The sequence below is a fragment of the Neophocaena asiaeorientalis genome, unplaced genomic scaffold, assembly GCF_003031525.2.
Source record: "Neophocaena asiaeorientalis asiaeorientalis breed wild unplaced genomic scaffold, Neophocaena_asiaeorientalis_V1.1 scaffold117, whole genome shotgun sequence".
In the NCBI taxonomy this organism is placed as follows: Eukaryota; Metazoa; Chordata; class Mammalia; order Artiodactyla; family Phocoenidae; genus Neophocaena; species Neophocaena asiaeorientalis.
Genome location: NW_020173951.1, coordinates 1,561,794 through 1,586,555, shown reverse-complemented (window position 1 = coordinate 1,586,555; position 24,762 = coordinate 1,561,794). Strand labels below are relative to the sequence as shown.

General features: G+C 38.3%; 1 protein-coding gene across 1 annotated transcript in view; it reads right to left on the bottom strand.

The window, feature by feature from the left end:
- The window catches only part of NEK10 (NIMA related kinase 10), a gene marked incomplete at its 3' end in the record, with an annotated part of 188,453 nt that overhangs the window by 5,562 nt on the left and 158,129 nt on the right, over positions 1 to 24,762 (bottom strand). Inside the window, exon 27 of the mRNA XM_024752854.1 lies at positions 11,818 to 12,031. Within this exon, the coding sequence (XP_024608622.1) occupies positions 11,818 to 12,031 (214 nt within the window). The remainder of the gene's footprint in view (positions 1 to 11,817; positions 12,032 to 24,762) is intronic.

The following is a 24,762-nucleotide window of genomic DNA, read 5'->3' as shown; positions in this document are numbered from 1 at the left end:
TTTTCTTAAATTTACCAAGGCTTGATTTGTGACCCAAGATATGATCTATCCTGGAGAATGTTCCATTAGCAGTAGAGAAAATTGTGTATTCTGTTGTTTTTGGATGGAATGTCCTATAAATATCAATTAAGTCCTTCTTGTTTAATGTATCATTTAAAGCTTCGCTTTCCTTATTTATTTTCATTTTTGATGATGTGTCCATTGGTGAAAGTGGAGTGTTAAAGTCCCATTCTATGAATGTGTTACTGTCTATTTCCCCTTTTATGGCTGTTAGTATTTGCCTTATGTATTGAGGTGCTTCTATGTTGGGTGCATAAATACTTACAATTGTTACATCTTCTTCTTGGATAGATCCCTTGATCATTATGTAGTGTCCTTCTTTGTCTCTTCTAATAGTCTTTATTTTAAAGTCTGTGTTAAAGTCTATTTGATATGAGACTTGCTACTCCAGCTTTCTTTTGGTTTCCATTTGCATGGAATATCTTTTTCCATCCCCTTTTAGTCTGTATGTGTCTCTAGGTCTGAAGTGTGTCTCTTGTTTTTGTATGGTGGTGGGTCTTGTTTTTGTATCCATTCAGCCAATCTGTGTCTTTTGGTGGGGGCATTTAGTCCATTTACATTTAAGGTAATTATCGATATGTATGTTCCTATTCCCATTTCCTTAATTGTTTTGGGTTCGTTATTGCAAGTCTTTTCCTTCTGTTGTGTTTCTTGCCTAGAGTTCCTTTAGCAGTTGTTGTAGAGCTTGTTTGGTAGTGCTGAACTCTCTCAGCTTTTGCTTGTCTGTAAAGCTTTTAATTTCTTCATCAACTCTGAATGAGTTCCTTGCTGGGTAGAGTAATCTTGGTTGCACATTTTTCTCCTTCATCACTTTAAATATGTCCTGCCAGTCCCTTCTGGTTTGCAGAGTTTCTGCTGAAAGGTCAGCTGTTAACCTTATGGAGATTCCCTTGTGTGTTATTTTTCCCTTGCTGCTTTTAATATGTTTTCTTTGTATTTAATTTTTGACAGTTTGATTAATATGTGTCCTGGCGTATTTCTACTTCGATTTATCCTGTATGGGACTCTCTGTGCTTCCTGGAGTTGATTAACTATTTCCTTTCCCATATTAGGGAAGTTTTCAACTATAATCTCTTCAAATATTTTCTCAGTCCCTTTCTTTTTCTCTTCTTCTTCTGGAACCCCTATAATTCGAATGTTGGTGCGTTTAATGTTGTCCCAGAGGTCTCTGAGACTGTCCTCAGTTCTTTTTATTCTTTTCTCTTTATTCTGCTCTGCAGTAGTTATTTCCACTATTTTATCTTCCAGGTCACTTATCCATTCTTCTGCCTCAGTTATTCTGCTACTGATCCCATCTGGAGTATTTTTCATTTCATTTATTGTGTTGTTCATCATTGTTTGTTTCATTTTTAGTTCTTCTAGGTCCTTGTTAAATGTTTCTTGCATTTTGTCTATTCTATTTCCAAGATTTTGGATCATCTTTATTATCATTATTCTGAATTCTTTTTTAGGTAGACTGCCTATTTCCTCTTCATGTGTTAGGTCTGGTGGGTTTTTATCTTGCTCCTTCATCTGCTGTGTGTTTTTCTGTCTTCTCATTTTGCTTATCTTACTGTGTTTGGGGTCTCCTTTTTGCAGGCTGCAGGTTCGTAGTTCCCGTTATTTTTGGTGTCTGTCCCCAGTGGCTAAGGTTGGTTCAGTGGGTTCTGTAGGCTTCCTGGTGGAGGGAACTAGTGCCTGTGTTCTGGTGGATGAGGCTGGATCTTGTCTTTCTGGTGGGCAGGTCCACGTCTGGTGGTGTGTTTTGGGGTGTCTGTCGACTTATTATGATTTTGGGCAGCCTCTCCGCTAATGGGTGGGTTTGTGTTCCTGTCTTGCTAGTTGTTTGGCATAGGATGTCCATCACTGTAGCTTGCTGGTCGTTAAGTGAAGCTGGGTGCTGGTGTTGAGATAGAGATCTTTGGGAGATTTTCGCCGTTTGATATTATGTGCAGCTGGGAGGTCTCTTGTGGACCAGTGTCCTGATGTTGGCTCTCCCACCTCAGAGGCACAGCAGTAACTCCTGGCTACAGCACCAACAGCCTTTCATCCACGCGGCTCAGAAGAAAAGGGATTTAAAAGTAGAAAGAAAGAATTAGTAGAAGTAGAAAGAAAGAAAAAAAGAAAGAAAGGAGTGAGGGAGGGAGGGAGGGAGAGAAGAAGGAAGGAAGAAAGGAGGGAAGGAAGAAAAAAGAAAGAAGATAAAGTAAAATAAAGTAGGATAAAATATAAAAAGTTATTAAAATAAAAAAAATAATTATTAAGAGGAAAAAAAACAAAAAAACAGATAGATAGAACCCTGGGACAAATGGTGGACACAAAGCTATACAGACAAAATGTCACACAGAAGCATACACATATACATTCACAAAAAGTGGAAAAGGGGATAAATCATAAATCTTGCTCTCAAAGTCCACCACCTCAATTTGGGATGATTGTTGTCTAAAGGAGGGAAGGAAGGTAAGAAGAAATGGAGATAACATAAAATAAAGTTATTAAAATAAAAAATTATTATTAAGGAAAAAAAACCAAAACGGGTAGATAGAACCCTCGGACAAATGGTGGAAGCAAAGCTATACAGACAGAATCTCACACAGAAGCATAGACATTCACAAAACGAGGAAAAATAATAAACCTTGCCCTCCAAGTCCACCTCCTTAATTTGGGATGATTCGTTGTCTATTAATGTATTCCACAGATGCAGGGTACATCAAGTTGATTGTGGAGCTTTATTCCGCTGCTTCTGAGGCTGCTGGGAGAGACTGCCCTTCCTCTTCTTTGTTCTCACAGCTCCCAGGGTCTCAGCTTTGGATTTGGCCCCACCTCTGCGTGTAGGTTGCTGGAGGGCGTCTGTTCTTCGCTCAGACAGGATGGGGTTAAAGGAGCCGCTGATTTTGGGGGGCTCTGGCTCACTCAGGCCGGGGGGAGGGAGGGTCACGGAGTGCAGGGCGAGCCTGCGGCGGCAGAGGCCAGCATGATGTTGCACCAGCCTGAGGCGTGCTGTGCGTTCTTCTGGGGGAGTTGTCCCTGTATCACGGGACCCTGGCAGTGGTGGGCTGCACAGGCTCCCTGGAAGGGGGTGTGGTTAGTGACCTGTGCTCGCACAGAGGCTTCTTGGTGGTGGCGGCAGCAGTCTTAGTGTCTCATGTCTGTCTCTGGGGTCTGCACTTTTAGCTACGGCTCGCACCCGTCTCTGGAGCTCCTTTAATCAGTGCTCTTAATCCCCTCTCCTGGTGCACCAGGAAATAAAGAGGGCAGAAAAAGTCTCTTGCCTCTTCAGCAGGTCCAGACGTTTCCCTGGACTCCCTCCCGGCTAGCTGTGGTGCACTAACCCCCTGCAGGCTATGTTCACGCTGCCAACCCCAGTCCTCTCCCTGTGCTCCGACCGAAGCCCGAGCCTCAGCTCCCAGCCCCGCCCACCCCGGCGTGTGAGCAGACAAGCCTCTCGGGCTGGTGAGTGCCAGTCAGCACCAATCCTCTGTGCGGGAATCTCTCCACTTTGCCCTCTGCACTCCTGTTGCTGTGCTCTCCTCTGCAGCTCTGAACGTTTCCCCCTCCACCACCCACAGTCTCTGCCAGTGAAGGGGCTTCTTAGTGTGTGGAAACCTTTCCTCCTTCACAGCTCCCTCCCACTGGTGCAGGTCCCATCCCTATCCTTTTTTCTCTGTTTATTCTTTTTTCTTTTGCCCTACCCAGGTACGTGGGGACTTTCTTGCCTTTTGGGAGGTCTGAGGTCTTCTGCCAGCATTCAGTAGGTGTTCTGTAGAAGTTTTTCCACGTGTAGATGTATTTCCGGTGTATCTGTGGGTAGGAAGGTGATCTCCACGTCTTACTCTTCTGCCATCTTCCCAGAAGTCCTTCTGCAATTTAAATTGAGATCAGCAACTTAAAATTTAAAAATGTATATCTGTGTGTTTATATATGTGCATATAGCTATATATAAACCTCATGGTAATAACAAAACAAAAATCTATGGTAGACACAGAGAAAAAAGAGAAAAGAATCCCAACATAACACTAAAGATAGTCCTCAAGCCACAGGTGAAGAGAACAAAAGAAGAAAGAACACAAAAATAACTACAACAACCACAAAACAATTAACAAAATGGCAATAAGTACATACCTATCAATAATTACTTTAAATGTACATGAACTAAATGCTCTAATCAAAAGACACAGAGTGGCTGAATGGATAAAAAAGCAAGATCCACATATATGCTTCCTACAAGACACTCATTTCAAATCAAAAGGCACACACAGACTGAAAGTGAGGGGATGGAAAAGGTATTCCATGCAAGTGGAAATGAAAAGAAAGCTGGAGTAGCAATAATTAGACAAAATAGCCTTTAAAACAAAGACTGTAAAAAGACTGAAGAATTTTACAATGATCGAGGGCCAAGAAGAAGATATAACAATTTAAAATATATAAGCACCCAACATAAATACCTAAATACATAGAGCAAATATTAACAAACATAATTAGAGAGATTGACAGTAGCACAATAATAGCAGAGGACTTTAACACTCAACTTACGTCAATGGAGAGATCATCCAGACAGAAAATCAATAAGGAAACATTGGTCTTAAATGACACACTAGACCAAATAGACTTAATAGATATACATAAAACACTCCATCGAAAAGCAGAAGAATACACATTCCTTTCAAGTATACATGGAACATTCTCCAGGATAGATCACATGTTAGGTGACAAAATAAGTCTCAGTAAATTTAAGAAAAATGAAATCATATCAAGCGTATTTTCTGACCATAATGTTATGAGACTAGAATCATCTACAAGAAAAAAACGGCAAAATACACAAACACATGAAGGCTAAACAATATGCTACTAAACAACAAATGGATTACTGAAGAAATCAAAGAGGAAATTAAAAAATACTTGTAGACAAACAAGAATGAAACACAACAGTCCAAAATCTATGGGATGCAGCAAAAGCACTTCAAAGATTGAAATTTATAGCAATACAAGCCTACCTTAAGAAACAAGAAAAAATTGAAAAAAACCCACCCAAAACCAAAACCTAACAAACAACCTTCCCCCCAAAAAACCAACAAAAAACCCAACTTAACCTTACACCTAACGGAATTTGAAAAAGAAGAATGAAGAAAACCCAAAGTTAGCAGAAGGAAAGAAAACGTAAAGATCAGAGGAGAAATAAATGAAATAGAGATAAAAAAAAAACACCCCATGACAATACAAGAAAAAAAAGATCAGTGAATCTAAGAGCAATTGTCTTGAAAATATAAACAAAATTGATAAACCTTTAGCCAGATTCACTATGAAAAAAATGAGAAAAAGACAGAGGGTTCAAATCAATATAATCAGAAATGAAAAATGAGAGGTTACAAACACCACAGAAATACAAAGAATCATGAGAGAGTTCTATAAATGATTGTATGCCAATAAAATGGACAAACAAGAAGTAATGGAAAAATTCCAAGAATTGTAGAATCTCCCAAGACTGAACCCGGAAAAAATAGAAAACATGAACAGACAAATTACCAGTAATGAAATTAAAATAGTAATAAAAAATCCAACAAACTAAAGTCCAGGACCAGGTCCTTCACAGGTAAACTCTACCAAACATTTAGAAAAGAGTTAGCACCTATCCTTCACAAACTATTCCAAAAAGTTTCAGAGAGAGGAACACTTCTGAACACATTCTAAAAGGCCAATATCACACTATACCAAAGCCAGACCAAGATATAATAAAAAAGACGACTGACCAATATCACAGATGTACATAAATGCAAAATTCTCAAGAAAATATTAGTAATCCATATTCAACAATATATTAAAAGGATCGTACATCTTCATCAAGTGGGATTTATCTCAGGGATGCAAGAATTGTTCAAATCCACAAATCAATCACTGTGAAACACCACATTAACAAAGTGAGGAACTCACCAAGAAGGAAAGAGAGAGGACCCAAAGAAAGATAATAAGAAAATGAAAGAAGAGAAATAACAACCGATACCGTAGAAATACCCACAAAATAAAAGAGAATACTATGAACAATTATATGTTAACAAATTGGACAACCTAGAAGAAATGGAAAAGTTTCTAGAAACATACAGCCTGCCAAAACTGAATCAAAAGGAAATAGATAATTGAACAGACCAATCACTAGAAGTGAAATAGAATCTGTAATAATAATTAAAAAAACCCCAAACCTCCCTGCAAACAAAAGTCCAGGACAAGATGGCTCCACTGGGGAATTCTATAAACATACAAAGAAGAATATATACCAATCCTTCTCAAACTCTTCCAAAAGACTGAAAAGAAGGGAACACTCCTGCAGTCATTCTATAAAGCCACCATAACCCTGATACTAAAACCAGACAAAGACACTACCGAAAAGAAAATTATAGGCCAATATCTTTGATGGATATCGATGCAAAAGTCCTCAACAAAATATTAGTAAACCAAATCCAACAACATATAAAAATCCTTTTTCATATACCATGATCAAGCTGGATTCATCCCAGGGTCACAAGGATGGTGCCACATATGTAAATCAATCAATGTGATACACCATTATCAACAGAAGAAAAGACAAAAACCACATGATCATTTCAATAGATGCAGAAAAAGCATCTGATAAAATGCAACATCCTTTCATGAAAAACACTCTTACCAAAGTGGGTATAGAGCATAATTCAGAATAATAAATGCTATTTATGACAAAAATACAGCCAACATAATACTCAGTGGTGAAAAGTTGAAAGCCTTCCCACTAGATTCAAGGAACAAGACAAGGATACCCACTCTCATGACTTCTATTCAACATAGTATCAAATTTCTGAGCCACAGCAGTCAGACAAGACAAGGAAATTAAAGGTATCCAAATTGGAAGGGAAGAGGTGAAATTGTCATTATATGCAGATGATATGATGCATATACACATATAGAAAACCCTAAAGACTCCACACAAAAATTACTAGAACTGATCAATGGGTTCAGCAAGGTAGCAGGATACAAGATTAACATACAGAAATTGGTTGCATTTCTTTTCACTAACAATGAAATGTCAGAAGAAGAAAGTTAAAAAAGAAACCCTTTTAAAATTGCACCAAACAAACAAAATAGTACTTAGGCATAAGCTTGACCAAGGAGGTGAAAGACTTATATCCCAAAAACTATAAAATATTTTTAAAGGAAATTGAAGATGATTAGAAGAAATAGAAAGATATCCCATGATCCTGGAATGAAAGAATTAATATTATTAAAATGGCCATACTATCCAAAGCAATCTACAGGTTTAATACAATCCCTATCAAATTACCCATGACATTTTTCAATGAACTAGAACAAATAACCCTAAAATTTATGTGGAACCATAAAAAGACGCAGAATTGCCAAAGTAATCCTGAGGAAAAAAGAAGAGAGCTAGAGGTATAACCTCACAGACTTCAGACAATACTACAAAGCTACAACAATCAAAACTGCATGGTATTGGCATAAAAAGAGACATATAGATCACTGCAATAGAAGAGAGAGCTCAGAAATAAACCCACACACCTACGGTCAATTAATCTTTGACAAAGGAGGCAAGAAAATACAATGGAGAAAAGACAGTCTCTTCATGAAGTGGTGGTGGGAAAGCTGAATAGCTGCATGTAAATAAATGAACTTAGAACACATCCTCAAACCATTCACAAAAATAAACTCAAAATGGCTTAAAGGATTAATTATAAGACATGACACCATAAAACTCCCAGAAGAGAACATAGGCAGAATACTCTTTGACATAAATTGTAGCAATATTTTTTTGGATCTGTCTCCTAAGGCAAAAGAAATAAAAGCAAAAATAAACAAATGAGACCTAATCAAAGGAAACAAAACAATAAGACAACCTACAGACTGGGAAAATATTTGCAAGTGATGTGACCGACAAGGGAATAATCTCCAAAATATACAAATATACAGCTCATACAACTCAATATCCAAAAAACAAAAACCCCAATCAAAAAAGGACAGAAGACCTAAATTGGCATTTCTCCAAAAACGGCATAGAGATGGCCAAAAGGCACATGAGAAGATGTTCAATATTGCTAATTAGTAGAGAAATGCAAATCAAAACTACAATGAGATATCACTTCACACCAGTCTGAATGGTCATCATCAAAAAGTCTATAAGTAATAAGTGCTGGAGAAGGTGTGGAGAAAAGGGAATTCTCCTACACTGTTGGTAGGAATGTAAATTTGTGCAGCTACTATAGGGAATAGTATGGATATTCCTCAAAACACTAAAAATAGAGTTGCCATATGATCCAGCAATCCCACTCCTGGGCATATATTCAAAGAAAACTCTAATTTGAAAAGATACATGCACCCCAATGTTCATAGCAGCACTATTTACAATAGCCAAGACATGGAAGCAACCTAAATGTCCATCACTAGATGAATGGATAAAGAAGATGTGGTATATATGTATACCATGAAATATTACCCAGACATAAAAAAGAATAAAATAATGTAATTTGCAGCAATGTGAATGAGCCTATAGATTATCATACTAAGTGAAGTCAGAGAAAGACAAATATCACATGATATCACTTATATGTGGAATCTAAAAAAAAATGACACAAATGAACTTATTTACAAAACAGAAACTGACTCACAGACACAGAAAACAAACTTATGGTTACCAAAGGGGAAAGGAGGAGTGATAAGTTAGGAGTTTGGGATTAACAAATACACACTATTATATATAAAGTAGAAAAACAACCAGGACCTACTCTATGGAACAGGGAACTATATTCAATATCTTGTAATAACCTATAATGGAATAGAATCTGATAAAGAATAACATATATATACAAAAACTGAATCACCCTGCTGTACACCAGAAACTATCACAACACTGTAAATCAACTCTACTTAAAAAAAAAGAAATTGAAGAATAAAAATCATATGATCATATTAATAGATGCAGAAAAAGGTTTTGACAAAATTCAACATCCACTTACAATTAAAAACTCTCCACAAACTGGGTATAGAAGGAACATACCTCATCATAATAAAGCCCATATATGATAAACCCACAGCTAACAGCCTACTAAAAAGTGAAGAGCTAAAAGCATTTCCTCTAAGATCAGGAACAAGACAAGGATGCCCATTCTTGCCACTTTTTTTCAACATAATATTGGAAGTCCTAGCCGTAGCAATCAGACAAGAAAAAGAAGCAAATGGAATCCAAATTGAAAAGAAAGAAGTAAAATTGTCACTATTTGCAGATGACGTGGTACTAAACATAGAAAATCTTAAAGGCAGCACCAAAAACTACTATAACTCATCAATGAATTCAGTAATGTTTCAGGATACAAAATTAATATACAGAAATCTGTTACATTTCTACACATTAAGAACAAACTATCAGAAAGAGAAGTTAGGAAAACAATCCCATTTACCATCCATCAAAAAAAAAACCTAATTAAGGAGGTTAAAACTCCTTAATTGGAGTTGGAAAACTGGGCAACTTTAAGACATTAAAGCATTGGAAAACGCTAAGACACTGATGAAAAAAACTGAAGAGGACAAAAAAGATGACAAGTGATACTGTGTCCATGGATTGGAAGAATTAACATTGTAAAAATGATCATACTACCTAAGGCAATGTACAGATTCAATGCAATCCCTATCAAAATTTCAGTGGTATTTTTCATAGAAGTAGAAAAAAAATTCTAAAGTGTGTATGGAAACACAAAAGATCTTAAATAGCCAAAGCAATCTTGAGAAAAGCCTCAGAGCTGGAGGTATCATGCTCCCTTCAGACTACATTACAAAGCTACAGTCATCAATACAGTATGGTACTGGCACAAAAACGGATACATAGATCAGTAGGTTAGAATAGAGAGCCTGGAATAAACCTATGCACTTCTGGTCTATTAATCTATGACAAAGAAGGCAAGAATATACAATGGGGAAAAGACAGTCTCTTCAATAAGTGGTGCTAGGAATACTGGACAGCTACATGTAAAAGAATGAAATTAAAACATTTTCTCACAGCATATAGGAAAATAACCTCAAAATGGATTAAAGACCTAAATGTAAGACTGGAATCAATAAAAATCCTAGAAGAAAACATAAGCAGAATACTATAAAGAAGATGTGGTACATATATATGCAGTAGAATACCACTCAGCCATAAAAAAAGAATGAAATTTTGCTGTTTGCAACCAAATGGATGGACCTGGAGGGTATTATGCTTAGTGAAATAAGTCAGACAGAGAAAAACAAATACTGTATGATATCATTTGTATGTGGAATCTCAAAAAAATAAAACAAACAAATGAATATAATAAAACAAATAGACTCATATATATAGAGAACAAACTAGTGGTTTCCAGTGGGGAGACGGAAGGAGGAGGGGCAAGATAAGGGTAGGGAATTAGGAGACAAAAATTATTAGGTATAAAATAAATAAGATACAAGGATGCTATGTACAGCACTAGGAATATAGCTACTATTTTATAAAAACTTTGAATGGAGTATAAATGGAAAAATTATGAACTACTATGTTATATACCTGAAAGTAATATAATATTGTAAATCAACTATACCTCAATTAAAAAAAACATGAAAAGTGAAATAAAAGGTATGACTGTAATAAAAACATAAAAAATGAAATAAAAGTTTTAAAAATCCACCAAAATTATATTGATTGAATCTTGAACTTCCGGATTCCAAGCATGGCAAGATAAACCACCAAATAGTATTGCTTTCCTTCTAAAAAAAAAAAAAGGTTGCTGGAAATGCTGTTATTCCAGAAATCAAAACTGGCTCTTCTTGGAGACTAATTCTTTTTTTTTTTAATTTATTTATTTATTTTTGGCTGTGTTGGGTCTTCGTTTCTGTGTGAGGGTTTTCTCTAGTTGCGGTGAGTGGGGGCCACTCTTCATCGTGGTGTGTGGGGGAGACTAATTCTTATATAATTTTCCCAGCTGAGGCAGATCCTGGAAAGGAATTTAGTGACCAGGTATCCTGATCAAGGATGGGCTTTGTAACCCTATTGTGCTGGGCCCATCCTCAGGAGGGTTAAAAAAGAATATTTATGGGTTGAAAGGCCCCTTACTAAATCCCTGCTTTCAGGGAACCCAGAGCGTGAGTAAAGGATAAGTCATGGGTCATGATACAACAAAGGCAGAGAGAAAATAAAACAAGGGCTTCACAGGCACCATCACATGCACTTGCGGAAGTCTGTGGCTTTGGCATCCCTTTTTCAATTATACTCAGAAATAAACTTAAATATCAAAATAATTTAAAGGTTAATGTCATGAAAAATAAAAGTACATATTCTGATTTGTACCATGGCAAAATTATTACCACCAAAAACAGTAATGAAATCAATTACACAGACTAATAAGAAAAAATTTTTAAGGTAAATATTATTTCCTTCTTTAAACTGACACAATATTTTCATCCATATTTCCAAGATTGCTGAATAAATTGAATATAAGCAGTCATTGCTACTTATACAAAGATCATATTACAAACTTAAAGAATTTCTAAGATATCTTTTTGATACCTCTGGTTTTGTAATATACAATAAATTATGGGTTAGTTCTTTGGAACATCAATTATATTGACTTAATTTTCTATAAGATGAAAATGGATGCAAATATGTATCTCTATAGTAGTAAATATCATGTAATATTTTTCTAACTTAAGATGACTTTTCCTCAACACAAGCAAGAACAGCCTCAGAGAGTCCATCAGAATGCATCCTGAAGAGACTGAAAGATTTCCACTTACTTGAGAGAGAAGAGCTGGCTCGTGCTGACACATGACTGTGTTCCGGTTGGCTTCCATAAAATACCTCTGTGTGCGTCTCCGTTCCCGTTCCAGCTTCTTCTCCAAGGTCAGCTGGGATGCGGATAAATTATCTACATACTTCATCATGACATCTGATATCATGGAGCTGACTTCTACAATATCTGGGCGGGTTTCTGCATCAGGAGTGAGGCATCTAAGGGAAGATAACCTAATTACAGCCCTCTAGTCAAAATCGGGACCAGGCCACGGGGTGTGAAGGGCCAAGTTTAAATTCTGCTGTGTGTCCCCCATGATGTTTGCACCCAAGAGAACCCGGGCAAGGTGGACATCAAGCATAGCTTTGCATCGAAGACCTCTCAAAAGGCATTTGGAAAGTTTGGGGAGGAGAGGGAGCAGCACTGTTCTCTTTGCAGCTAGGCTGGTGGGCAAGGGTTACAGGCTGCATAGGAAGCTGCTCCCAGTCTCAGGATGGGCAGGTGGGGTCTGCGTCTCCTTGTGTAAGTGGTTATTTTCTAAAACCACTCCAACTCATTGGCCAGTTAAACAAAGAATGATCCCAATAATATAGGCCCTGATGATCACACCTGATGCACCAAAAGGAAGGCAGGATTCTTGGGGGGTGGGCAGATAACAACTTTCTGGCCTTTTCCAGCTGTATAGGGGCAATGTCAACAACTTTGATTAGTGAGAGTCTTACAAAACATGATGTCATAAAAATAAAATTCAACCCAGTTACTTAGAGGTTTAAGGTGTGCTTCATAATTTTTAACAGTAGATAATTTGACACATCACATGCTAAAAATTTTCTCGGGGCTTCCCTGGTGGCGCAGTGGTTGAGAGTCCACCTGCCGATGCAGGGGACATGGGTTCGTGCCCCAGTCCGGGAAGATCCCACATGCCGCAGAGCGGCTAGGCCCATGAGCCATGGCCGCTGAGCCTGTGCTCCGCTACGGGAGAGGCCACAACAGTGAGAGGCCTGCGTACTGCAAAAAAAAAAAAATTCTCGAATTTTGGCAGTAGGAAATATCAATCAGCCTGCTAAAGGGAGTGTTGTTTCTGTCACAGCTAAACACTAAGAGAAGGCTATTCTAGATGCTTGTGTAACCAATTATCAAGATCACTGGTTAGCATAATTTAAAACATTCTGGTCCTCACTACAATATTTGTCTATCTTTTTAAATTCAAAAGCTCTAATTTCAATGAAGTTATGTGTACTTCTCAATGAAATTTAACTTATTTGGACTTTGACTAAAATATCTAATTTTCACATCTTGTATTTGATTTAGCAACCCAAAGTTAATACAACTTTCAACTATACTAATGTCTCCAGGCAAGATTCAAGAATTATTACTCATAATTACTATTAATAACAGAAGTGAAAATAACACTCTAACTTGTTATTTTTCTAATTATTCATCCTTGAGTTTTCTTTGCATTTATTTATTTATTTTATTTTTCTTTTATTCTAAATTGTAGATGATTTACAATGTTAGAGTAGTTTCAGGTATACAACATAGTGATTGAATATTTTTATAGATTGTATTCCATTTAAAGTTATTATAAAATATTGGCTATAGTCCCTGTGCTGTACAATATATCCTTATATCTATTTCATATCTAGTAGTGTACCTCTTAATCCCCTTCCCTTATCTTGCCTCTCCCCCAACCCCTCTACCCACTGGTTTGTTCACTGTATCTATGAGTCTGTCCTATTTTGTTATATTCATTCGTTTGTTTTACTTTTTAGATTAATATATGTGATAAGATACAGTATTTTTCTTTCTCTGTCTGACTTAGTTCAACTAGCATGATACCCTCTAAGTCCATCCATGTAGTTGCAAGTGGCAAAATTTCGTTCTTTTATATGGCTGAGATAATTCCTATGTATTTTATTCTTTGTGAAGCAACCATAAATGGCATTATTTTCTTACATTCTCTTTCTGAGAATTCATTATTATATGTTGTTTAAAAATCAACAGATTTCCATATAATAATGTTGTATCCTGATTTACTGAATCACTTAGTAGTTCTAATAGTTTTTTGGTGGAGAACTTAGGGTTTTATATATATAGTATCATGTCATCTGCAAATAGTGAAATTTTTACTTTTTCCCTTCCAATTTGGATGCCTTTCATTTCTTTTTCTTGTCTGACTGCTGTGCCTAGGAATTCCAGTACAATGTTACATAGAAATAGTGAGAGTGGGCATCCTTGTACCTGATTTTAGAGACAATCTAATGATAACCCTGCTGGTATCCTAGGTGGTAGGGCTAGGGTTTTTGTTTTGCTTTTTCTTTTCAGTACGTTAAATATATCATACCACTCACTGTGGCCTGCAATGTTTCTGCAGAAAAATCAGCTGAAAGCCTTATGGAAGTTCCCTGTTACTGACTGTTTTTCTCTTGCTGCCTTTATTTTATTTTTTTTCTTTTTATTCTTTTTTTCTTTATTGGAGTATAATTGCCTTACAATGGTGTGTTAGTTTCTGCTTTATAACAAAGTGAATCAGCTATATATATATATATATATATATATATATATATATATATATACTTATATCCCCATATCTCCTCCCTCTTGCATCTCCTTCCCAACACCCTCCATAACCCACCCCTCTAGGTGGTCACAAAGAACCGAGCTGAAATCCCTGTGCTATATGGCTGCTTCCCAGTAGCTATCTATTTTACATTTGGTAGGGTATCTATGTCCATGTCACTCTCTCACTTCATCCCAGCTTACAATTCCCCTTCCCCGTGTCCTCAAGTCCATTCTTTACGTCTGTGTCTTTATTCCTGTCCTGTGCCTAGGTTCTTCAAAACCATTTTTCTTTTAGATTCCATACATATGTGTTAGTATATGGTATTTGTTCTCCTCTTTCTAACGTACTCCACTCTGTATGACATACTCTAGGTCCATCCACCTCATTAAAAATAACTCAATTTCATTTCTTTTTATGGCTGAGTAATATTCCATTGTATATATGTACCACATCTTCTTTATCCATTCATCTGTTGGTGGACACTTAGGTTGCTTCCATGTCCTGGCTATTGTAAATAGAGCTGCAATGAACATTGTGGTACATGACACTTTTTGAACTATGGTTTTTTCAGGGTATGTGCCCAGTAACAGGATTGCTGGGTCATATGGTAGTTCTATTTTCAGTTTTTTAAGGAACCTCCATACTGTTCTCCATACTGGCTGTATCAATTTACATTCCCACCAACAGTGCAAGAGGGTTCCCTTTTCTCCACACCCTCTCCAGCATTTATGATTTCTGGATTTTTTGATTATGGCCATTCAGACTGGTGTGAGCTGAAACATCATTGTAGTTTTGATTTGCATTTCTCTAATGATTAATGATGTTGAGCATTCCTTCATGTGTTTGTTGGCAATCTGTATATCTTCTTTGAAGAAATGTCTATTTAGGACTTCTGCCCTTTTTTGGATTGGGTTGTTTGATTTTTGATATTGAACTGCATGAGCTGCTTGTATATTTTGGAGATTAAACCCTGTCAGTTGCTTCATTTGCAAATATTTTCTCCCATTCTGAGGGTTGTCGTTTTGTCTTGTTTATTGTTTCCTTTGCTGTGCAAAAGCTTTGAAGTTTCATTAGGTCCCATTTGTTTATTTTTGGTTTTATTTCCATTTCTCTAGGAGGTGGGTCAAAGAAGATCTTGCTGTGATTTACGTCATAGACTGTTCTGCCTATGCTTTCCTCTACGAGTTTTAAAGTGTCTGGGCTGAGATTAAGGTTTTTAATCCATTTTGAGTTTATTTTTCTGTATGGTGGTAGGAAGTGTTCTAATTTCATTCTTTTACATGTAGCTGTCCGGTTTTCCCAGCACCATTTATTGAAGAGACTGTCTTTTCTCCATTGTATACTCTTGCCTCCTTTATCAAAGATAAGGTGAACATGTGTGGGGGTTTATCTCTGGGCTTTCTATCGTGTTCCATTGATCTATATTTCTGTTTTTTTGTCAGTACCATAATGTCTTGATTACTATAGGTTTGTAGTATAGTCTGAAGTCTGGGAGACTGATTCCTCCAGCTCCATCTTTCTTTCTCAAGACTGCTTTGGCTATTCGGGGTCTTTTGTATTTCCATAGAAATTGTGAAATTTTTTGTTCTAGTTCTGTGAAAAATGCCATTGGTAATTTGATAGGGACTGCATTGAATCCATAGATTGCTTTGGGTAGTACAGTCGTTTTCACAATATTGATTCTTCCAATCCAAGAACATGGTATATCTCTCCATCTATTTGTATCATCTTTAATTTCTTCCATCAGTGTCTTATAGTTTTCTGCATACAGGACTTTTGTCTCTGGAGGTAGGTTTATCCCTAGGTATTTTATTATTTTTGTTGCAGTGGTAAATGGGAGTGCTTCCTTAACTTCTCTTTCAGATTTTTCATCATTAGTGAATAGGAATGCAAAAGATTTCTGTGCATTCATTTTGTATCCTGCTACTTTACCAAATTGATTGACTAGCTCTAGTAGTTTTCTGGTAGCATCTTTAGGATTCTCTCTATATAGTATCATGTCATCTGCAAACAGTGACAGCTTTACTTCTTTTCGATTTGGATTCCTTTTATTTCTTTTTCTTCTCTGATTGCTGTGGCTAAAATGTCCAAAATTATGTTGAATAATAGTGGTGAGAGTGGACAACCTTGTCTTCTTCCTGATCTTAGAGGAAATGGTTTCAGTTATTCACCATTGAGAAAGATGTTGTCTGTGGGTTTGTCATATATGGCCTTTATTATGTTGAGGTAAGTTCCCTCTATGCCTGCTCTCTGGAGGGTTTTTATCATAAATGGGTGTTGAATTTTGTCAAGAGCTTTACTGCATCTATTGAGATGATAATATGGTTTTTATCCTTCAATTTGTTAATATGACTTATCACATTGATTGATTTGCATATATTGAAGAATCCTTGCATTCCTGGGATAAACCCCACTTGATCATGGTGTATGCTCCTGTTAATGTGCAGTTGGATACTGTTTTCTAGTATTTTGTTGAGGATTTCTGCATCTACGTTCATCAGTGATACTGGCCTGTAGTTTTCTTTCTTTGTGACATCTTTGTCTGGTTTTGGTATCAGGGTGATGGTGCCCTTGTAGAATGAGTTTGGGAGTGTACCTCCATCTTCTATATTTTGGAAGAGTTTGAGAAGGATAGGTGTTAGCTCTCCTCTAAATGTTTGATAGAAATTGCCTGTGAAGCCATCTGGCTTTTGTTTGTTGGAAGATTTTTAATCAGACTCAAGTTCAGGGCTTGTGATTGGTCTGTTTATGTTTTCATTTCTTCCTGGTTCAGTCTCAGAGGCTGTGCTTTCCTAAGAGTTTGTCCATTTCTTCCAGGTTGTCCATTTCATTGACATATAGTTGCTTGTAGTAATCTCTCATGACCCTTTGTATTTCTGCAGTGTCAGTTGTTACTTCTCCTTTTTCATTTCTAATTCTATTGATTTGAGTTTTCTCTGGTTTTTTTCTTGATGAGTCTGGCTAATGGTTTATCAATTTTGTTTATCTTCTCAAAGAACCAGCTTTTAGTTTTATTGATATTTGCTATCATTTCCTTCATTTATTTTTCATTTATTTCTGATCTGATGTCTATGATTTCTTTCCTTTTGCTAACTTTAGGGTTTTTCTGATCTTCTTGTTGCTTTAGGTGTAAGGTTAGGTTGTTTACTTGAGAGGTTTCTTGTTTCTGGAGTAGGATTGTATTGCTATAAACGTCCCTCTTAGAACTGCTTTTGCTGCATCCCATAGGTTTTGGGTCATCAGGTTTTCACTGTCATTTGTTTCTAGGTATCTCTCAGTTTCCTCTTTGATTTCTTCAGTAATTTATTAGTTATTTAGTAGTGTATGGTTTAGCCTCCGTCTGTTTGTATTTTATAGATTTTTTTCCTGTAATTTATATCTAGTCTCATAGTGTTGTGCTTGGAATAGATACTTGACACAATTTCAATTTTCCTAAATTTACAAAGGCTTGATTTGTGACCCAAGATATGATCTATCCTGGAGAACATTCCTTGAGCACTTGAGAAGACAGTGTATTATTTTTGGATGGAATGTCCTATAAACATAAATTAAGTGCTTCTTCTGTAATGTATCATTTAAAGCTTGTGTTTTCTTATTTATTTTCATTTTGGATGATCTGCCCATTGGTGAAAATGGGGTGTTAAAGTTCCCTACTATGATTGTGTTTCTGTCGGTTTCCCGTTTTATGATTGTTAGCATTTGCCTTATGTATTGAGGTGCTCTGATGTGGGGGCATATATATTTATAATTGCTATATCTTCTTCTTGGATTGATCCCTTTATCACTATGTAGTATCCTTCTTTGTCTCTTCTAATAGTCTTTATTTTAAAATCTATTTTGTCTGATATGAGAATTGCCACTCCAGCTTTCTTTTGATTTCCATTTGCATGGAATATCTTTTTCCATCCCCTCACTTTCAGTCTGTATGTGTCCCTAAGTCTGAAGTGGGTCTCTTGTAGATAGCATGTATACGGGTCTTCTTTTTGTATGCATTCAGCCAGTCTATGTCTTTTGGTTGGAGCATTTAATACATTTACATTTATGTAGTGTTCGATATGTATGTTCCTATTACCATTTTCTTAATTGCTTTGTGTTTGTTATTGTAGGCCTCTCCCTTCTCTTGTGTTTCCTGCCTAGAGAAGTTCCCTTAGCATTTGTAAAGCTAAAGTTGTAAAGCTGGTTTCGTGGTGCTGAATTCTGTCAGCTTTTGTTTGTCTGTAAAGGTGTTAATTTCTCCATTAAATCTGCATGAGCTACTTGCTGGGTAGAGTAATCTTGGTTGTAGGTTTTTCCCTTTCTTCGCTTTAAATATGTCTTGCCAGTCCCTTCTGGCTTGCAGAGTTTCTGCTGAAAGATCAGCTGTTAACCTTATGGGGATTCCCTTGTATGTTATTTGTTGTTTTTCCCTTGTTGCTTTTAATATTTTTTCTTTGTATTTAATTTTTGATAGTTTGATTAATAAGTGTCTTGGCATGTTTCTCCTTGGATTTACCCTGTATGGGATTCCCTGCACTTCTTGGACTTGACATTTCCTTTCCCATATTAGGGAAGTTTTCAACTATAATCTCTTCAAATATTTTCTCAGTCCCTTTCTTTTTCTCTTCTTCTGGGACCCCTATAATTTGAATGTTGGTACATTTAATGTTGCCCCAGAGGTCTCTAAGACTATCCTCAATTCTTTTCATTCTTTTTTCTTTATTCTGCTCTGCAGTACTTATTTCCACTATTTTATCTTGCACATCACTTATCCGTTCTTCTGCCTCAGTTATTCTGCTACTCATTCCTTCTAAAATTTTTTTTAATTTCATTTATTGTGTTCTTCATCATTGTTTGTTTGCTCTTTAGTTCTTCTAGGTCATTGTTAAATGTTTCCTGTATTTTCTCCATTGTACCTCCAAGATTTTAGATCATCTTTACCATCATTACTCTGAATTCTTTTTCAAGTAGACTGCCTATTTCCTCTTCATTTGTTTGGTCTGGTGGGTTTTTACCTTGCTCCTTCATCTGCTGTGTGTTTCTCTGTCTTCTCATTTTGCTTTTCTTACGGTGTTTGGGATCTCCTTTTCACAGGCTGTACGTTTGTAGTTCCTGTTGCTTTTGCTGTCTGCCCCCAGTGGCTAAGTGTGGTTCAGTGGGTTGTATAGGCTTCCTGTTGAAGGGGACTGGTGCCTGTATTCTGGTGCATGAGGCTGGATCTTGTCTTTCTGGTGGGCAGAACCACGTCCAGTGGTGTGTTTTGGGGTTCCTGTGACTTTATTATGATTTTAGGCAGCCTCTCTGCTAATGGGTGGGGTTGTGTTCCCTTCTTGCTAGTTGTTTGGCATAGGGTGTCCGGCACTGTAGCTTGTGGATTCTTGAGTGAAGCTGGGTCTTAGCATTTACATGGAGATCTTTGGGAGAGCTTTCACTGTTTGAGATTATGTGGAGCTGGGAAGCCTCTGGTGGACCAATGTCCTGAACTCAGCTCTTCCACCTCAGAGGCACAGGCCTGACACCTGGCCAGAGCAATAAGATCCTGTCAGTCACACGGCTCAGAAGAAATGGAAGAAAAAAAGAAAGAAAGAAAGAAAAATAAATAAAATACAGTTATTAAAATAAAAAATTAAAAAAATATTAATAATTAAAAAATAAAAAGTAATAAAGAAAGAAAGAAAGAGGAGAGCAACCAAAGCAAAAAACAAATCCACCAATGATAACAAGCACGAAAAACTATACTAAAAAAAAAAAGAAAAGAAAAATGGACAGACAGAACCCTAGGACAAATGGTAAAAGCAAAGCTATACAGACAAAATCACACAAAGAAACATACACATACACACTCACAAAAAGAGAAAAAGGAAAAAAAAATCTATATATATATATAAATTAAAAAAAAAAGAAAACATAAAGGAAGAGAGCCACTAAGTCAATAAACAAATCTACCCATGATAATAAACTCTAAATACTAAACTAAGATAAACATAAAACCAGAAAGAAATTATATACAGAAAGCAAACCCCAAGTCTGCAGTTGCTCTTAAAGTCCACCACCTCAAATTTGGGATTATTTCTTGTCTATTCATGTATTCCAGTGATGCAGAGTATATCAAGTTGGCTGTGGAGATTTATTCCACTGCTCCTGAGGCTGCTGGGAGAAATTTCCCTTTCTCTTCTTTGTACACACAGCTCTTGGGGTTTGGCTTTGGATTTGACCCTGCCTCTGCGTATAAGTTGCCTGAGCGTGTCTGTTCCCACCACACAGAACAGGTTTAAAGTAGCAGCTGATTATGGGGCTCTGGCTCACTCAGGCCAGGGGGTAGGGATGGGTATGAAATGGAGGGCGAACCTGTGGCAGCAGAGGCCAGCATGATGTTGCAACAGCCTGAGGCACACCGCGCATTCTCCTGGGATCACAGGACCCTGGCAGTGGCAGGCTGCACAGTTTCCTGGGAGGGGAGGTGTGGATAGTGACCTGTGCTTGCACACAGGCTTCTTGTGCAGAGAAGGTGCAAGCTAGGGCTTCTTGTCCAGAGCCAGGTGCAAGCTAGGGCTTCTCCTCTGCTCAGTCAGTGGCCATCACCACCCTGACAAGGGTGCGGTCAGAGCCACAGGGGCTGGAGCAGGAGCCCTGAAGAATTTGGGTTTCTTCCAGGTGTGATGGCAGTCTCAGCCTTGGTTTGGGGTATGGATTCAGGGCCTGAGGGCTTAAGGCTGTACTTCTTTTCTGATTTCACTTTACCCCTGATGTGCTTGCTTGGCTAGAGGCTGGGTTGTGGCTGGAGGGGTTGATATCACACTACTGAGCTGAGTTTGCTCCCTCCCAAGAGTGCACAGGGACACATGTGCTGGCAATGGTTGCCTACACCCTGGTCAGAGGCAGGGCTTGGATCCAAGCCAGCTCTGTTCCCTCCAAGTGTGCAAACTCTTGTAGTTAGTGGCACCCTCTGCCTTAGTGGAGAGCAGTGCTGGAGCAAGAGGGGCTAGAGCAGGAGCCAGGTGAGGGGTGGGCAGGGGGTGTGATGCAGCAGTCCTGGCTAGCTGGTCAGAGCCCCTGGCAATTTTCAATGTGCTGCCTCCACACTTTGACTGGGAGCAAGTCTGTGTGCTCTTCAAGAGCAGAGGCCCAGTTTCTTACAGCCTTTTGGTAAGCCCCACTGGGTTTCAAACCAGCTAAGGGGCTTGTCTTCCCAGTGTTGTATCCCAGGGCTGGCGTGTCCAATGTGTGGCTGGAATCCCTCACTCCCCAGGGAGGATCCCTGAGGCTGTGATGTCCCCTCCTCTCCTGTGTCCCCGCTAAGGGTGCTGGTCCTGACCACATCACTTCTCCCTTCCTACTGGACTCTGTGTGGATCTTTCTTTACAGGCTTGGTTGCAGAAGAGCTGTTCTGCTTGTCCCCAGGTTGATTTCAACAAGAGCTGCTGTTTGGATGAGGGGAGGTGAGCCCAGCATCCTCCTAATCTGCGACTTTGATCTCTCTCTCCTTTCTTGACTTTAATAACCATGAGTATAATATGCACATCTTAATCAAATTTTAAGTCATTATCATTTCATGCTTTATCTTTATGCTGTTTTTTTTCAAGTTCTAACAAAGGGGGCTTGCACCATGGTTATGACAGACGTATTTGCTGAATTCTTACTTAACAAAGTTCAGTCTATGCATTTATTATATACAAAATAAGGCAAGAGATTGAGGAGACAGGGCCAACTACATAATTTGGGGGGTGTCCCACATAATTGTGAGGCCCCAGCAGGGAGTGAGGAAGTCAATCTCCCCTTCCCATAGTCCAGCATCCCAGTTGATGGTAGATAAGAAACCCCCCAAGATATTGCAACCTCCATGAGAGCAGGATGCAATTGGTACCTGGATTAGAGGTCAGCAAGAGGCCCCCACTGAATCACCCTCCAAACAAACCAGGGTGCCACCAGCCTGGTCAGGGATGGCCTCTTCTTTGCCCTACCCCAGATACAACAGGGCACCTGCTCCACCCTGACCATCTCCTTGCCTGCCTCCATATCCTATGGGGGGAGAAGCATAAAGGTGGAACACAGTCCTCCCTTGCTGACACACCCAATCACCATACCAGGTAGAGGGCAGCAGCAATGGGACAGGGACAGGAAGGTGGAGCTGGAGGCCAGGCAGAGGCCCAGAGGGCTGGAATCAGGTGGCTGAGAACTTAAGTCAGGGAGCTGGAGGGACCACATGTACACTAGGGTCCAAGCCCCCAACACACATGTTCTTTGTCCCATCAGACTTCACTTCTAAAACACAAATTCAAAGATAAAATTATTAAGGATTTCATGACCTTGAATACTGTATTCAAGTTTCTTACTTTCACTTATAATCACAAAAGAAGCTAAATGTTCAACTTCACTTTTAATTAAATCTGGTTCCTCACGTTCACTTAATTAGCAAAAGGGATTAAAGCGGATAAAAATGCTCAGTTGACCAAGTGTTGATTATGACTACAAAAACCCCTTTCATTAGTGCAGATATTCTAAAGTCTTAGTCTGAATTCTAAGTTCTAAATTCTTAGTCTGCAGATATTTAAATTGATTCAAGATACTGTCAGTTGAATTATCAGCTGAGCTTTTTATTTTTTTAAATAAAGCAATATAAGCTAGTTTTACAAATTATACAGTTATATATTATGGTAAATGGAATCCAGAATGGCCTCTGTTCTGGCATTTAGTCATCTCCTCCTCTCCCAAAGTTACTCCCCTTCCTATGTTTGCCATCATCAGAAAAGAAACCACCTGGGAGATGCAGTTTAGCATCATAATTAGGCCTGCAGGCTCTGGGTCTGATTGTTGGGGGTTAAATCCTGGCTTGCCCTTTATTAACTCTGATCTTGGGCAAGGTTTAGCTTCTAAATCCCAGATAGCCTGGGACTATAATCTGTAAAATGGGATAATCATAGTATCTACTACATCAAGCTGGTATGGTGATTAAATGAAGCCATCCCTGTAAAGTGCCCAATAAATTAAAAAGAAAATCCACAATTTTCTTTCTCTTCCACCTCCTCCCTCATTCAACCAACACCAAAGCCTGTGGCTTCTACCTCCTAAATATTTCTCAAATCCGTATCATTCCCCTCTAATCCCATGGCTATTGGCCTATTTCATCATCACTTGCTTGGACCACTGAAACAGTCTCTTAAATGACACGCACATCTCTTGTCCACCTCTGATCCATATTGTAAACTGCTACCAGAAAAATATTCCAAAACTGATGACATCACTCCTCTGCTCAGGATTCCTCAATATCCCCTCATGGTCCAAAAGGACAAAATTAAAACTCCCTGCATGTGATACAAGCTCCTCCTAAACTAGCCCTTACCTCCCTCCACAGCCTCACCCTCTCTTCCCCCCACCAGCAACACACCAAATGCTCCTACTTGTTCTTTCCCAAACAGCCCATGGCTCACCTATGCCCCCATTTCTTGGTTATTTTATTCACTCTGCTTGAATTTGGTTTTTGCTGATTATATCTACTCTTTCCCAAACCACATCCCTTATGTGCTTACCACTCTTTTCCAAGTCTCCATTAGGAAGACTTCTTGGACCACCCTTAGACAGACTCACTGTCCCCCTTTTACACGTTCTCATTGCACTGTCTATATTTCAATACGTAAAACTACTGTAACCATTGTATCATAATGGTCTGTTTCACCACTGGAAACTGCAAACTTGTTGAGAGGAGGGACCTGTGTCTCCTTCACCATGATCTCCTCTGCATGTAAAATGGAATCTGGGTCCTGATGGGTACTCAGCAAATGAATGAATGAACAAATGAATGAACAAATGAACTAAGCCTAACATCTAAGAATTTACCTGTCTATAACCTAAAATATTTCTGTATACACTTTTGGAATCTTAGGAATATCTCCTACCAGAAGTTCCAGTTTATCCTCATTGCTGTGAAATGCCTCCCTGCTTAGATATTTCAGAGAAATTCTTAAGAGCAACTGAATGCTTTAATGATTCTCTAATCAAATAAGCATAAAATCACGTTTTAGAAAAAAATCTGGGATATTCCACTCATGCTACCCACTTCGTCCCCACTCTACTCTGAGAAACCAGATGAAAGAAGTAAAGGGATAAAATGTTCAACTGTCTTCATTTCATGTTTTAAGAAACAAAGAGGTGGGACTTCCGCAGTGGTGCAGTGGTTAAGAATCCGAATGCCAGTGCACGGGACACAGGTTTGATCCCTGGTCTGGGAATATCCCACATGTTGCAGAGCAACTAAGCCCGTGTGCTACAACTACTGAGCCTGCGTGCCTAAGGCCCATGCTCCACAGCAAGAGAAGCCACCACAAGGAGAAGTTCATGCACCACAAAGAAGAATAGCCCTACCTGCTCACCACAACTAGAGAAAGCCCACGCGCAGCAACAAAGACCCAACGC